The sequence below is a fragment of the Gymnoscopelus microlampas genome (genome assembly GCF_963454915.1).
Source record: "Gymnoscopelus microlampas genome assembly, chromosome: 11".
Lineage (NCBI taxonomy): Eukaryota > Metazoa > Chordata > Actinopteri > Myctophiformes > Myctophidae > Gymnoscopelus > Gymnoscopelus microlampas.
Genome location: NC_139948.1, coordinates 19,904,649 through 19,920,098, shown reverse-complemented (window position 1 = coordinate 19,920,098; position 15,450 = coordinate 19,904,649). Strand labels below are relative to the sequence as shown.

The 15,450-nt window shown below is 40.4% G+C and overlaps 2 protein-coding genes across 4 annotated transcripts; both read right to left on the bottom strand.

The window, feature by feature from the left end:
• Window positions 1-5,428: 5,428 nt before the first annotated feature.
• On the bottom strand, window positions 5,429-9,591 carry LOC311055190 (GDP-L-fucose synthase-like). Of its 3 annotated transcripts, none has more exons than XM_084071289.1 (11): window positions 9,451-9,591; window positions 9,005-9,171; window positions 8,695-8,809; window positions 8,444-8,572; window positions 8,107-8,180; window positions 7,781-7,914; window positions 7,566-7,630; window positions 7,408-7,474; window positions 6,894-6,973; window positions 6,154-6,253; window positions 5,429-5,660 (listed from the first exon to the last, which is right to left on the bottom strand). In XM_084071289.1, exons 2-11 carry the CDS (start codon window positions 9,157-9,159, stop codon window positions 5,605-5,607), a joined length of 975 nt encoding a protein of 324 aa, XP_083927415.1. In that variant the 5' UTR covers window positions 9,160-9,171; window positions 9,451-9,591; the 3' UTR covers window positions 5,429-5,604. The 3 variants fall into 3 exon arrangements, with proteins under 3 accessions (XP_083927415.1, XP_083927416.1, XP_083927417.1); XM_084071290.1 differs by having other exon boundaries at window positions 9,005-9,168; window positions 9,451-9,552; XM_084071291.1 differs by lacking the exon at window positions 9,451-9,591 and having other exon boundaries at window positions 9,005-9,192.
• Window positions 9,592-10,758: 1,167 nt separating this feature from the next.
• On the bottom strand, window positions 10,759-14,730 carry alkbh7 (alkB homolog 7). The gene is made up of 4 exons (XM_084072136.1): window positions 14,339-14,730; window positions 12,967-13,140; window positions 12,462-12,586; window positions 10,759-11,254 (listed from the first exon to the last, which is right to left on the bottom strand). Exons 1-4 carry the CDS (start codon window positions 14,621-14,623, stop codon window positions 11,134-11,136), a joined length of 705 nt encoding a protein of 234 aa, XP_083928262.1. The 5' UTR covers window positions 14,624-14,730; the 3' UTR covers window positions 10,759-11,133.
• Between the last annotated feature and the right edge of the window lie 720 nt (window positions 14,731-15,450).

The window sequence follows — 15,450 nt, the reverse complement described above, 5'->3', positions numbered from 1 at the left end:
CATTTATATAGCCTAAATTCAGAGTTAGTCATTCACAGTTTCACTGACTGCTAAATATATCCTGAAATTAAAGCTTTTTCTCTGACACCAGCAGTAGAAGAATGCAAGTTCTGACCACCTTCGAAGGGCGTGAAGGTGAAGTCAGGGAGGTAGCGTCTCAGCTTGGCATTGCTGGCTGTCTTCTTCATTTGGCCGTCAGACATGGTGGTGTCATACTGGGGTTAAGGGGCAACCTATGCATGGAAGACATCGTACCAGCAGAGTAGCCCACATAAAGAAGCCTAATATTTCCCCTGGCTGAGGAGGTTCCCTTTTGACTGAGCAGTAGATGTTTGGTTATCCAACAGGGAGACCTGGGTTCAAATCCAGGTCCCATAAAATTAGGGAAAAACTAACAACATCACTGTATTACATTAGATTTATTAGATATTATATTGATATTATAGCTATTTTATTTTATTAGATATGTGATGGTTGTTACCTGACAATTAGTTGACTCTTGACTTTTTTCCCCACATATATCGGTATCGGTTGATATCGGTATCGGAAATTAGGAGTTGGACAATATCGGTATATCAGTTATCGGTAAAAAAAGTCAATATCGAACATCCCTACATAAAATCATGAATTCATATTTCTACAACAAAGGTGAGAAAGTCAGAGCTGTTTTGTCAACCAATGTCTTGAGATGGACTCTAATTTGAATGTTTTTCTACGTCACACAAACATAATTGCCAAACATTCTCTACATTTTTCTAGCTGATCTTCAAGCTCTCAATGCATCATGAGATTATATTTGAAGAATGTATTTAATTTACCCTTTAATAGCCATGTATACTTTTTATGTAAAAAGGAGTGGTTTTGGTGCAAAACAAATGATTGAAATGGATTCAGAATCATAAAAACACTAGTTTGACACCTCACATGCTACTTAAAACAGAATTAAATTTGGATTTTTTTGGGGGGATTTTTTTAAACCAAGGTTATGGTGGGTACTCCAACTTTAAGGAGCTGTCAAAAATTCTCCTAGGGATACTGAATTTCAATAAAGTTGTGATGTGTTACTAGACACCTTTGCAAACACATTGGTGAAGATTTTTTTTGGTAAGGAATTTATTCCAAGACTTTTTTAATACCCCCTGACTAAATAGACAATCTTGAATTGAATCTATCAACCTACTGCACAACCACAAGGTGTCAGCATTTCTCCACATACTATAACAATGGCTTTATTTTTTTTTTCATTCAATACATTTCTTAAAACAGGCTTTAAAGGCAGCTTGCAATTGAAGCAAAACATAATTCCTTTATATTGTGCTCAATATTGCTATGCCTTTGTTTATAATCTGTTTTGTGCTATTAATTCCATTGTTGTGCTTTTATATGTCTCCATCCCTCTAAAATGGAATGCCAGGCACCATCTTTGTAGATCAGTTCAAGTATGGAAAATGAAATAATTGTATAATATATCACATATGATAAAAGTGAAGTGTATTTTTGCTGTATTCATCCTGTTATAAACACAAATAGATTATTACAGCTGCTGTGCAGCAATGGTCTGAACGGGCTATTGGAAGTGGAAGAGTGAAAGGAGGAAATGGAGAAATATGGAAAATAGCAAGAGGAGGAAGACGAATACTAAAAACTATATTTCACATGTTATTAATTCCACCATATGTCTTAGTTAGTTACCCTGTGGAAGTGGCACAGGACTGGACCTACAGTATAGGTGCAGAGGTGGAGTGCATTTTATGAGCCAACTCTACATCGTTAACAGCTGTGTGTAGGATGCTGAGGGATTATAGTTTGTCTGATCACTCATGATAGAGGATGAGGTCTTTACATTACCTGCAAGCAATGTGGTAGTTGTCCACAAACCAATCCAATATATCTTTCTGATGGCTGAAAGGAAACAATATATATATTTTGTTTTAAAGAGTTAGCCTAGGTTTCATTTGTATGCTGAGAGTGGACAACTAGAGAGAGGGTTTGAAGCTCACAAGCTCACAGCTCGCGATGCGACACGTTGTGAGCTTGTAGATTGGCTATTTTCAAATAGCCTATGTATAAAATAGGGCTAAAGTGGTTAACGTAGGTTTTTAATATTATGATTTATATCTGCAAAGTAATTAATAACTAAAGTTTTCAAATAATTGTAGTGGAGTAAAAGTATAATATTTGCCTCTGAGATGTAGTGGAGTAAGTAAAAATACTGAAAATTGGAAATACTCCAGTAAAGTAAAAAATACCACAAAAGTGTACTTAAGTACAGTACTTGAGTACATTAAAAAATGAACCATCAAGGCATGGGCAGGATTCGAACCAGCCAAGTAACCAGACAAAACCTGAAAAGGTCTAAATAAATATACTTAGTTACTTTACACCACTGTCCTATTGTCAGGTGAAGCGGTTGTCGATATGACCTTTATTTGTACAGTGCTGTGTGTACTATGGCAGGTACTGGGGGTGTGGTTTGGTGTCAACTGCTGTGCTTCACAAGGAGAGCCTGATGCAGCTGACGCCAAACCACATATCCAGTTCTACAGGAACTGTTTTGCTGAACCTTTCCCCTAATGGCGAGTCGTCTTCCACATGGCAAGTAGTTGGAGGCTTGCCACCCTGGCCTCCTTCAGTAAAGATGGGAGATTCTAGTGGTCATGCACTACATGGATCTCTCTATACTCTTTGGACTTGCTGTCCAATGTGGCTGTGAAGTGGTCAATCTACTGGGCACATGATCTATGATTGCTTTCCAATTCCCTGTACCACTGCCATTCCATCCATGAGAGTTACCTTCTTAGTTTACATGGGATAATAACCATCACTGGTAGAATCTTGTGGTTAGTGAGTCCGCCTAAGGAGCCAGAGGCCCTGGTTGCCGCAGGTTCGATTCCCGGCCAGGCCAGCATATGTGTCGATGAAATGAAATTTGTCCCTGAGCAAGACTCTTAACCCCTAATTGCTCACAGGTTCTCATTGGAAACAAGACCGGTAGGACTTTCATGAACGACCTGTTAAAAGGTTATTATCTTATCCTTATCCTCTCCTGGTTGGGTAATTCCTTGAGTATGGTCATGAGCTGCTCTTGTATGTACATAGCAGGTCACCACTAGCCAATGACTTATTTCAGATTGATCTCTGACCATTATTCAATTCACACCTGGTCAGCCAGTGTGTGCTGGCGTAGCTATTTCCTGGTTTCAAATTAACTACAGTACATCATTTATGCCAATTATGCTGGTGACAAAGGGTTTTATGATATAGTTATAGCAAGGTAATACTGTCTGGACATGTAAGCATAGACTAAGGGCGGTTTCACATTGCAGCGTACCGTACCCGAGGACGCAAGCATCGCACCCGAGACTACCTCCCGAGGTGGTTTCGGGTACGGAACGGTGATCCGTTTCGGGGAACGATACGCAACGTTTACACTACCACAACATCAGCCAAGTGGCCCAGGGTGCGCACCCGGGACCATAGTGTGAAACCGCTCTTAGAGCCTGAGTCTGAGATCATCTTTCTATGTTGGGAAAGGTGAAAAATGTCCTGATTTGTATCGTGCTAATGAGGAGAGGTTGCATGACTGCACCATGGTAATAGATTAATTTCTGGACATCACAAACAGCTGACCACTTCACACACTGGACCCTATACTCCAAAGAGTATAGGGAGATCCATGTAGTGTATGACCTCTACAATCTCCCATCTTTACTGAAGGAGGCCACACGGAATTGATTCCAGGGTGGCAAGCCTCCAACTACGTGCCAGGTGAAGATAAAACACCATTAGGGGAAAGGTTCTGCAAAACAGTTCCTGTCACACAATGTCAAACATTTGCTGACTGTCTATCGCGCCAGGTGGCCACACAGACGAGATTCAGGGTGGCAAGCCTCCAACGACTTGTCACCTGGAAGACAACACACCATTAGGGGAAAGGTTCAGCAAGTCCAACACTATTGGGTCAATATCTCATTGTGTAGGTCTGATCTTCTACTTTCATATGAAATGAAAAGGAAACAGGCTCAAATCATGTGTTCCTGATTTGAGCCAGGCATTTTGTTCAAAACGGACCACTCCTGCAAACTTCGGAAGCCAATATTAGCCAATCAGGATGGAATATTGGATTTGTGTGATCTTTGGACAAAATCTGTAGGAGTAATATACATTTTTTTTTTTATCAAAACAAAGTGTGTGTGCACAGTTTCGCTGCGATCTGGCCAAGTTGGCCAACGGTGCCGGAGATTAGCTGTTCACAAACGGACACACACAGGGACGGACACACAAAGGGACGGACACACACAGGGACGGACGGACAGACAGGGTGCAAAACATGCCTTCGGCCTGGCGGAGACAATAAAGTGTTGCAAAACAGGTGAGTTTTAGCAGCTTTTAAAGGACTCAACTGACACCTCTGAAAGGGCGGTGCCTGCTGCAGCAGGATTATGTTGTCCTTGTTGGGAAATGTTTTTGGTAAATTAACGTCTCTTACCTTGTCATACTACAGCATCACATATAAGTATAGCAAAAGGCGACGCGCTGTGAGCTTGTAGATCTGCTATGTTTTGCAATAAAAAAATGTCAAAGTGGTTAAATCTGTCTGTGGGTTTTATAAATATTGAACCAATGAAAAGTATTAACAAGAGCTTGTGACCAAATAATAACTACCTTGGATCCATTGGAACACAGGTTTCTTGTTCCATTTCCTGAAAGTTTCGCAACAGTCAGTCAGTTAGACCTGTCACTGTCTCTTTGGGTGTGTGCTCATACAGTTAATTCTCTGCTGTCATCAGAGCGTGACAGAACATACAATTATTTTGTCATGTATGAATGACCGGAATGACAGAGATATTAGTCATTTTGCTTTACTTGTTGTTGTTGTTTTCCTAGTTATTTTGAAGCATATCCTGATGGTCGACTGTAGACACAGTAGGTAGATCATAGAGATTATGACATTTGTACCATTGTGTCTTTCTTTCAATGTATTGATATATTGTGTCAATTGGCACGTATGACAATTCTCTCAGACAATAGTATTTAAACTGCTACAACTACACATTTGTACGCAGTGCTCAAAGACCACTATCTGCCTTGCTCAGTTCAGAAAATGTAGGACTTATCTTTATCACTGGACTCAAGGAATACACAGTTGCTCTTGAAGAGACAAACTTAAGACAATGATGCAATGGTATATCCTTGTTCAAATGAGGGGATTGATAATAGGCCTTTTTCTATGAAATGCAGAAGATGGTAGATTTTTCCTATGGTTTTGAAATATTACCATGATGATTGTCGTCCTGCTTAGTTTGTCCGATTCATGAGTTTACGATTATACGTTGTTCTACATTAACTTTTTATGAGTTGTCTGAGTCTAAGAACACATTGTACTACAACTGACATGAATGACATGAAATAGAATCACTGATGATGGTAAAGGTAGTGGAGGAAAAAAGAGTTTTCACTTTCTTCACTTTTATTTAGCTGTATTTATGCTGGATTATGTAAACAGTACAGAATGTGGTACCTAGCAACATTTCTTTACTTGTTCTTGGAACAGAACAAAATATTTTGAGAATACAGGTGTATTCGCTCCTGTTGGATGATGATCTATGTGCGAGCAATGTCATAGTTGGCCACAAACCAATCACAGGTCCTTTTGACGGCTGAAAGAGAACAAGTGGAAAAACAAGTTATGTGAGACAGGCTGCATGCAAATATGCTGCCAAACGTGGAGTGGCACAACTACAGAGATATTTCCTTGTAGGGCTGTCAGGATTACAAATTTAAGTTGACAAACAGCTGTTGACAGATGCATATAAAACAGAGACAACACTTGTGTTTGACTGTTGTTAATATCTCATTAAGAGCTTGTTGTGACCTCATTAACACATTCTCAACACAGCTCGTCAAATGCCTGAAACCTAAATTGAACCTGAAATTAATTCAACCCGTTAAAACCGGGAAAGTATCTGAGTCATTTTAGATTTTTCGTTGGCTATTCAAAAATAGCAGATATAAAAGCTCACAGCAGCGAGCTTGTACATCTGCTATTTTTTTACATTTTTGAAAAATCTTGAAAGTGTGAGAACTACTGGTTTAGAAGGCATTTGTAGAATCGGTCTCAGGTCTTTATGGGTTAAAAATACAAATTCTGACCTTCTTTAAAGGGCGTGAAGGTGAAGTCGGGGAGGTAGCGTCTCAGCTTGGCATTGCTGGCTGTCTTCTTCATTTGGCCATCAGACATGGTGGTGTCATACTGGCGTGAAGGGGTTAAGGGGCATGATGAGGGTTCCAGTGACACTTTCAACCTATGACCTTCGGTGGAGCATTAGTAAGTAAATATGGAAGACATCGGCTATATCCCTCCACCTTTTGGCACTTGGAATGATTTAACTCCAACACACACCTATGCTGATGTAGCAGAGTAGCCCTACAGTACCTAAATACCAGAATCCTAATATCACCCTTTGCTAAGGGGATCCCCCTTTGATTATGCGGTAGATATTTGGTTTCCAATGCAGGAGACCTGGGTTCAAAACCACTTACAATTTGTTTTTATAAAATAATATTTTTCTACAACAAAAGGTGATAACGTTTTGTAGACCAATGTCTTGAGATGGATAGTAACTAAAAGGCTTTGCTGTAACGCCTGAGCTAAACAATTTAATATTATAATTTGAATGTTTTTCTACATCACATTTGCATACTTTAATGGTCCATTGTAAGATTATTAAACTAGTAGTGTTTCACAAAATAAGCATTTCATGAAAGGAAATGATTACAAGTGTCACGAGAGATTCACATGGTAACAACATTCAAAGACAATCCTGTTCAACAAAGCTTATGGCGACACGGCATCATTCGAGCATTTGATTAATGGTCATAGGTTTGGATACAAGTATTGGGCCTTTGAAGTCCATTAATTCTGCAATCATCTCCACAACATCTTTGATGGAGACCTCATCCTCGTCCCCCACTGTGTGACCAAGAGGCAAGAAAGCATAGTTATATACACATGCGCACAGTGACAGTCTCATATACACTGTGTGTAAACGTGCGTGACAAAGACATAACAAAATGTATTCAAGCTAATATTAATTCACACTAGTGAATTTCAAGAAATTGCAAAGTGTGTTTGCCCCGGCTTAAGTTGTGGAGTTTCGCCATTATAAGCCAAGGAATCTGTTGGAAGTCTACTTCTGACCAAATGGGTCTACTTCTGACCCATTTGGTCAGAAGTAGACTTTACATTAAATCTTCTATTGACATGGTCTAAAGAGAGAGTGTAGTGTCTAATAGTATGGCCTTGACCTGCTTTATATTTAAAACATCATGAGATAACCTTTGTTGTGATTTAAAAAAATTTACATAATTTTACTGTCCCCTTACAGCAAATAATTAAACTCATACCTGATAGGATGATGGGGTCGACCTCATCATACTCCCTCAGTGCCCAGATGATTAAACGGCCCAGATCCTGAGGAAAACACATACACACTCTGAGACAGTTAACCGCTTAGGCTGCAATTGAATATTTATGTTGCAAATATTGATGCTGCACTACTGACCAGGGAAAACATGAACTGTCTTCTAGGCATACCAGAGCCCCACACATTCAGAGGAGTTCCTTCCTCTGTGGGTAAGACAGGGGAAAACATCGTCATTTTCTTTTTCATGGTCTTGTGTGTGTGTGTGTGTGTGTGTGTGTGTGTGTGTGTGTGTGTGTGTGTGTGTGTGTGCGTGCGCTTGCGTGTGAGTGTGCACGTGCGTGCGAGTTACGTACGTTTGGCCTTGTATGTCTTGTGCACGAGTGCTGTAAGCACATGTCCATTTTCTATGTTGAAATTGTCGTGGGGTCCGAACACGTTAGTTGGGATGACTGCTGTGTATCGATGTCCATACTGCTGAAAGTACGCCCTGTGAACACGACCACCCACACACCCACCCACACACAGACACACACACACACACACACACAGACACACACACACACACACACACACACACACACACACACACACACACACACACACACACACAATCTTTGTTGAAGATTAATGCATGTCAAATGAACCTGTGCAAACACCCTGTTTGCTCTACACAGCTCACCTGTTCTGGACATCAATCATTCTTTTAGCATGCGAGTAGCCAAAGTTGGAGTCGTGGGGCGGACCATTGTGTATCTGCAAACGTTAGGGAGGAGAGCAGTTATTCATGAAAGACGAGCTTTGTCCAAATGAATAGATCATGTTTCTCTGTCATATAGCCGTACAAACATTACACAAAGCCAGGATAATTGCTTCTGTAGGACCATATAATTACTCCTATGGAGTCTGTCATTGCTATAGGCCTCTCTCTCTCTCTCTCTCTCTCTCTCTCTCTCTCTCTCCAATATAATGTAACAGGCTTTATCTTTTTCTTTGTATTAGTTATTAACTGTACTCACCATAGTCTCATCAATGGGGTAGGTTGTCTTGTCAGGGAAGATGCAACTGGAAAGGCAAGACACCACCTTGGTGATGCCCATTTCATGAGCTGTGTGTAGCACGTTGTCGTTTATCTTTAGATTGTCTCTCTGTGAAGGCAGACTGTCATTAACCAGCAACTCAGTAGATATAATATGTTGGCGCTCGTATTTTAACCAAATTGAACATCTTAACAATAGAAGGAGGCTACTGAGAAACATCATTGTCTCACCAAAAAGTGTAGGTTCTCCCTCATGTGCAGGTACAGTCCACCTACTTTGGCCGCCAGGTGGATGACGTGAGTGGGCCGGTACTTCTCAAACACAGCCCTGGTTTGCACAGGATCTCTGTAAACATTTCATAGTCTTAGCACCACAGTTGCAACGCAGCATCTTTTATTGAGATAACACCCTTATTGATCAGCAGCATCCCAAAAGTTTAGAGAAGTGGTCAAACTCAGAGAGAATCACAGCCCCCCCAACCCAACAGCAAAATGGCCACAGAGTACATATGGTTGATAAAGACATCATGTCACGACTTACACAAGATTGGCCTCCTTTGAAGAGAGGAAGATCCATTCTTCTCCCTCCAGTTTCCCACCTTTCTCCTGCACCACATGCTTAATAGCGCTGCCCACCAGCCCAGACCCTCCAGTCACAAGGACACGCATCGGTCCTGAATTGCTCTCCAATTCCATCTTCTTTATCTACTGTATGTGGTTTTCAATGAGGTGGCAGAATGTGTCTTTTTTATTTTACCATGTTCTTGAAAACAAAGTAATTTAATTTACTAAATTAACTAAAAAATAAAATACTATACTGTACATGTACACTAAATTAACACAGCACTAACACAAACAGTATTACAATCATGTTACATGCTAAATTATCAAACATGTTCCAATTAAAACCAGGTACATTTAATCATTAGTCTTACATTTGTGCATGTAAAATAAGCAGTATAAGTATTTTAGCCAACTGCTCCTTACCTGAGTGTCAGTGGGCTGATGAAAGTCTTTTGTGAGGCAGTCCTGTCTGGCAGGTTAGTCACACACACACACACAAACCCTTCACCCAGGCTTTAACATTTCAACCAGGACTTTGAAGTGATGAACAGGAGAGGGTTACCTGTGGGTGTGGGGATAGCTTTTAACCCCACCTACAAGGTGATCCAGCGCCTCAAACCACCTGGATAGATAAGATATACTACCATCTTGTGGCTGCAGCTGGAATTGTCCAAGATTGCCCACTATGGTTGTCTTTTGGAAATTTGGCATTTTTTCCTCTCCATGTTCTTGAAGTAAATTACTATACTTACTAAATAAACTACAAATAAAATACATACTGTACATGGACAATACATTATGGTAACACAGCAATGAAATTAATTGTATTCATGTTACAGGCTAAATCATGAAACACACGTTCCAATCAAAACCAGGTATATATACAGTAAACATTTAACAGTCTTACATATTTAAATATAACATTTTGTATTTTAGCCACCTGCTCCTTACCTGACTGTCAGGGGGCTGGAGAGTTTATTGTGAGGCTGTCCTGTCTGGCAGGTTAGTCACACACTTCAAACCAAAGAGAAGAAAAAACCTTCACGCCAGGCTTCAGAATTTCAACCCTGACTTTGAACTGATGAACAGAAGAGGGTACCTGTGGGTGTGGGGATAGCTTTTGACCCCACCAATTCCGCAGTGGAAAGCCTGGTGACGCGAGGTTACCTACAAGGTGATCGGGCACCTCAAATCACCTGCATGGATGAGATATACTACCATCTTGTGGCTCTAGCTAGAATCCACTTCCACTTAAAAGCTGCAATATGTAACTTTCCTGTTCTACCACAGATTTGAACCCGGGTCTCCTGTGCAAATGCTGACATTTTTAACACAGAGTTAATAGACCCGCACTGCCTTCTCTCCCTTTGTGTACAAAAGGCATGAATGATGAACATTGACAGGAATATTGAGCGATAGTAATGTGTTTAGTACTGTTGCATGTCATCTACCATCCATCTAAAACTATACTTGTGTTCCAATGCAGTTGCACATTAATGACCCATGTTTTTCTCTGATGCAGTTGATTCAAAAAGCAAAAAGAAAACGCATTTAGCTGGTTGCAAATATTTGCAAGATGTGTATACTCATATCTTGCAAGCCAATGTATCTTCAAACAGATCTTCTCCTAACCTTCTTAGACCCGTGTAAGAAACATGTTCATACTAACTTTCTTAGTTCTTAGACATGCATTCAAATTACACCTGATGTTGCAAAATGAGTTTACAGTTTCTGTGCCACATAGATTTTATTTTAGTAAAGTGCATCAGAAAGACAACATAATAAATGCTTTTAAGCACTTCTGTGTATTACACAGAATTAACAGTGACACACCAAGTGATAACATAATTTAAATATAACATATCTAAAGACTATGAATCACATTCACTCTTTAATAAAATCCTTGTGTTGGTAATTGCCAACAACATTTTTGAAAACATTCCCAACATTAATGTTTGTCCTTGAGAATTGAACCCACACGTGAATGCATTTTTATACGTGACATCCCCAGAGCAGATCCTCTCTGTTCAAGTTGTGGCCTTTCGGTATTATGACTCCAGTCTGTGTGGCAGTTACAGTCTGTGTTCTCACTGGGGCTCTCTGGCTTCAGGCTGGAAGGTTCCGACAAATGACAGAGACGCGGCGCTGGCGAGGGACCCTCTGTCCGCGGAATGACGACTCTTCATCTTTCAGGATCTCGTGAGTGAAGTCGTACCTGGCCTGGTCCCTGCGGGGTTTAGGGGCAGCAGATGAGGGGGAATAGATTAGGCTACTTAATATCAGCAGCCAGACAAAAAAAAGTGTTTGTGAAAACTCTATATGCCTCCATGATAGAAGTATCCCAGGTGGTCTCGAAGTGCCCTTCTTGTGTTAAGTTTCTGAATTCCATTAAGGCCAACAGATAATAGAATACAACATGCTGTCTCTCTCATCATGTCCCTAGAGAGACATGCTGTGAGAAACTATTCCTTAATCTCAACAGATTACAAATTGCAGGAGTGTAAAGAACCAACTGATCACATTCTCTTATTAACCTAATTCTGTACAAAATATTCCAAAGTATCTCTCATTAGCACATCTTCAACTTTAGCTACTTGTTCATCCAATTATGCTGTGTATGAATCAGCTTCTGATTCATACACGCAATCAAAATTAGACCAGTTAAGTGGCCTTGTGGTTAGATTGTCCGCCCTGAGACTGGTGGGAGGTCGTCAGGGATTCAATCCTGGCCGAGTCATACCTTTACTTTACATTATTTGTTTATTTGGACAGGACAATGCACGTTAATGAACATTCAATACATGAATGTGAAAACAATCAACTGAACATGATCTTATGTAAACATGACAGATTTTGCTCAATTCCATCCGCAGTTCCCAAACATAAAAACAATAAAACACTAATAACACAAAAAGTAACATATAACTAACTACCTATAATAATAAAAAACAAATCAATACCTAATTAGAATATCAAACATTTGAGATGACCTCATTTTTAGACATTGTTTTAGTTGTGTTTAAAAGGAAACAGGGTTTGATTGGGAGGCTGTTCCATCCTAAGCTGCCCCTGATGGACAGGAAATTTTGTCCAAAAGTGGTCTGCTTATGATGGACCTCACAGTCCCCTCTGGTGTCTGACCTAGTGCCACGTCCAGTGTCTCTCTTCCTGTGGATAAATCCTTGCCCAGGAGGTGGAGCCAGTCCATGTAAACATGTGTATACAAAACAACGATTTTTAAAAGCTTTAAACTTAAAAACATATATGTTTTTTTTCCAGAATGCAACAGTGATGGTGCGACCATGGTTTCTTATCGAAAACCTTGATAGCCTCTTGAAAAGCTGTTCAATTGGTTGTAGGACTGTGGCACCAGCAAATGACCAAAGTATACATTTCATATATATTTTTTGAACCAGTCAGGGCATGAGCCAAACCTGAGAATGTAAAGGGAGCGACGGAGCAGCAACAGGTCCAACCATTCATCGGTGGCCCCCTCCTTCGCCAAACGCATGACACTGTCTGACAGCAGACTTAACCCTGCGATGGTGCTGCCACAAAACTGACAGAGGATGAGGATCAGAACAGAACATCAGTAAACTAAATACACAGTACAGTGAAGAACATAAAGAGATACCAATGACAAACTGTAGGCCTTGAGCGAGTTATGGGAGACTCTCTAAGGATATACAATGAAACAAAAAGTAACATTGAAAGCTAGCTATTTATATTATATTTCTGAAATGGGTCTTAAAGCAAAATTAATTTGTTTAGAGGTTTGGGTTGTGTCGTTAGCTTGCCACGATGTAACTCCAAATATTGGGGAGATATCTTGAATAATTGCTCCATTGATTAGAAATAGATTTCCCAAAATAGACCAAGTGGTTAACACGTTACAGGCCTGCATGCAGTGAGTGAGGACTGAGGGGGAGAGAACTTCACCTTGACGCTGTCGACATGAGGTTTGATGTAGCCAGCCTTGTCCAGGTCTAATATGTGTACTGGGCCCAGTAGTGGACTGCCCTCAGGGAACGCTACAGATCTGACCCGACTCAAGACCCCCTCACACACCGACCCCCATCTCAGACGCTCTGTCTCTCGGTACCCGTGAATGGCCTGAAGGTTGATGAACACAAGATACTATGCAGTAAATTCCACATTGTTAATGGATAACAAATGGATAAATTATTTAACACTCAATATTTTCAGTAGAGTTTACAATGACGCAGAAATTACAAAGAAAATAAGTTAAAATGAGAGCAACATGAAATCAAATACATTAATCCAAGCAGGGGTGGGCAACCTTTTTTAACACACGCCTGTGTAGATCACCTGGTAGATCTTCCAAGATATGGTTACCCTCTGGCCACTCCTGAAACAACTATTCTAATTGTGCCTTGACCCCCAAACTTCACGTCCAATAACAACCCTTGACAGCCCATACATCCAAACAGAAAAGTCCAATCTGATTGTATTAAACAATGTTAAACTCACCAACATTGCAGCTGTATGGAAAGCTTGAATTATCCTCTATCTGCAAAGTTTTTGTTTAATAAAAATCCACCATAGATATGTTATGAGCTATTTTCTGTCAATAAATTCCGTGCAGGTGATTATTTTTCTAATATTGGAAGCCTTGTTTTCAATAACACAATGTCCTGCTGCCTCCTGCATTATGTGTAATTTAGAAACAGGTGGTGCAGTCAAGACCGACGTCGAGTGATTTCCCATGAGCGCTTCCAAACTCCAACACTTACAAACATTATCACCTGCAGTCCTGCACGGATTTTATTGACAGAAAGTAGCTCAACATGTCTACAGTGGATTTTTATGAAACAAAAACTTTGCAGATAGAGGATAATTCAAGCTTTCCGTATAGCTGATTTAGATCGGACTTTTCTGTTTGGACGTATGGGCTGTCAAGGGTTGGTATTGCAACCACTCATCATTGGTTCTCAACGTGGGGTCCTTGGAGGATTCCAGGTGGTCCCCAGCAAAATGTGGTATTATAGCATCACAATAATTTTAACCTTTTATACGTTGGCTATTCAAAATGAGCAGATCTACAAGCTCATAGCACGGGACCGAGTGCTGCGCTATAAGCTTGTAAATCTGCTATTTTAAAAAAAATCGTGAAAATTGTGCAAACCTTTGGATACATATTTTTTAAAGCGAACATTTGTAACTCAAATCTTTAATTCTGCAGGGGTCCCTGGAATAAAATATTTTGAGAAGGGGGTCCGGTCCGCGGCCAAATACGTATCATTTTGGGGGTCCTCTTTGACATGAAAAAGTGTGAGAACCACTGACTTACATCATCCCAGTGGTCAAACTCGTATCGTTTCTTCTTCAGGCCTGGTTCCAGTTCTTGCATGAGAGCCGCTTCCTCCTCCTCGCTGATGAAGTTCTGTCTCACCTCCACCTGCGTCCTGAACCTCTGGACCAGCTCCCTGGTCGGGCCGACCAGCAGCTCCTCGTCTCGGACGTCATGGACCAGGCCGCTGTTCGCAGGGGAACCGAGACAACGCGAGGACGTCGTCGTACCCGGAGGAGGTACTACTTTGCGAATTCGTCTTACAACTTTTAGCAATAGTTTCATTCTGTCGTGTCGTATCGGTCTTATTGATTCGCTGTGGTACTACCAGGCTACTTCAATGTTTGTGTTTACATATGAGGTCGGACCGTCTGCTGATGGGCAACGCCATTTTCGATTTCGCAAAGCATTGTGGGGAATGTAGTTCTCTGCTGTGAAACGGCTGCCTCAGCTTGCCGCTCGCATCTTTCCCATAATAATCATGTACATAACAAGCATCGAATTCCCTCATCATGAGGCGTCATGATAATTCAATCCTGACTTTCCCCATTGGTGTAAAGTAACTACGTAAATTTACTCAAGTACTGGCCTACTTGTACAAGTGAGGTATTTGTTTTAATTTACTGGAGAGACAGTTTTGTACTTTTACTTCTACTCCACTACATCTCAGAGACAAATATTGTACTTTTAACTACAATTATTTGAAAACTTTAGTTACTAGTTGCTATGTAGATTTTTTTTTTTAAATAGCCGATCTACACTTGTACACAGATTTGTATACATTTTATACATTTGAAAACTTATGAAATGGGACATTCTGCATAATGAGTACTTTTACTTTTGGTAATTTAAGTATATTATGATAGCAATACTTTTATACTTTTAGTCAAGTACATTTTGAATTCTTCGTAACAGAAACAGAGTATCTACATTGCAGTATTGATACTTTTATTTAAGTAAAACATTTTTTTTTACTTTTTCCACCACTGTCCTCACCAATGTGAGAGACTGCAGAAGTTTTGTCTGTCTGACAAAGCACTGTCAGTTTCTGAAGTTGTTTACTTTCTCCACTGGGGGGCGTAATGATACAGAGAGCTCCAGCCAACCTTACC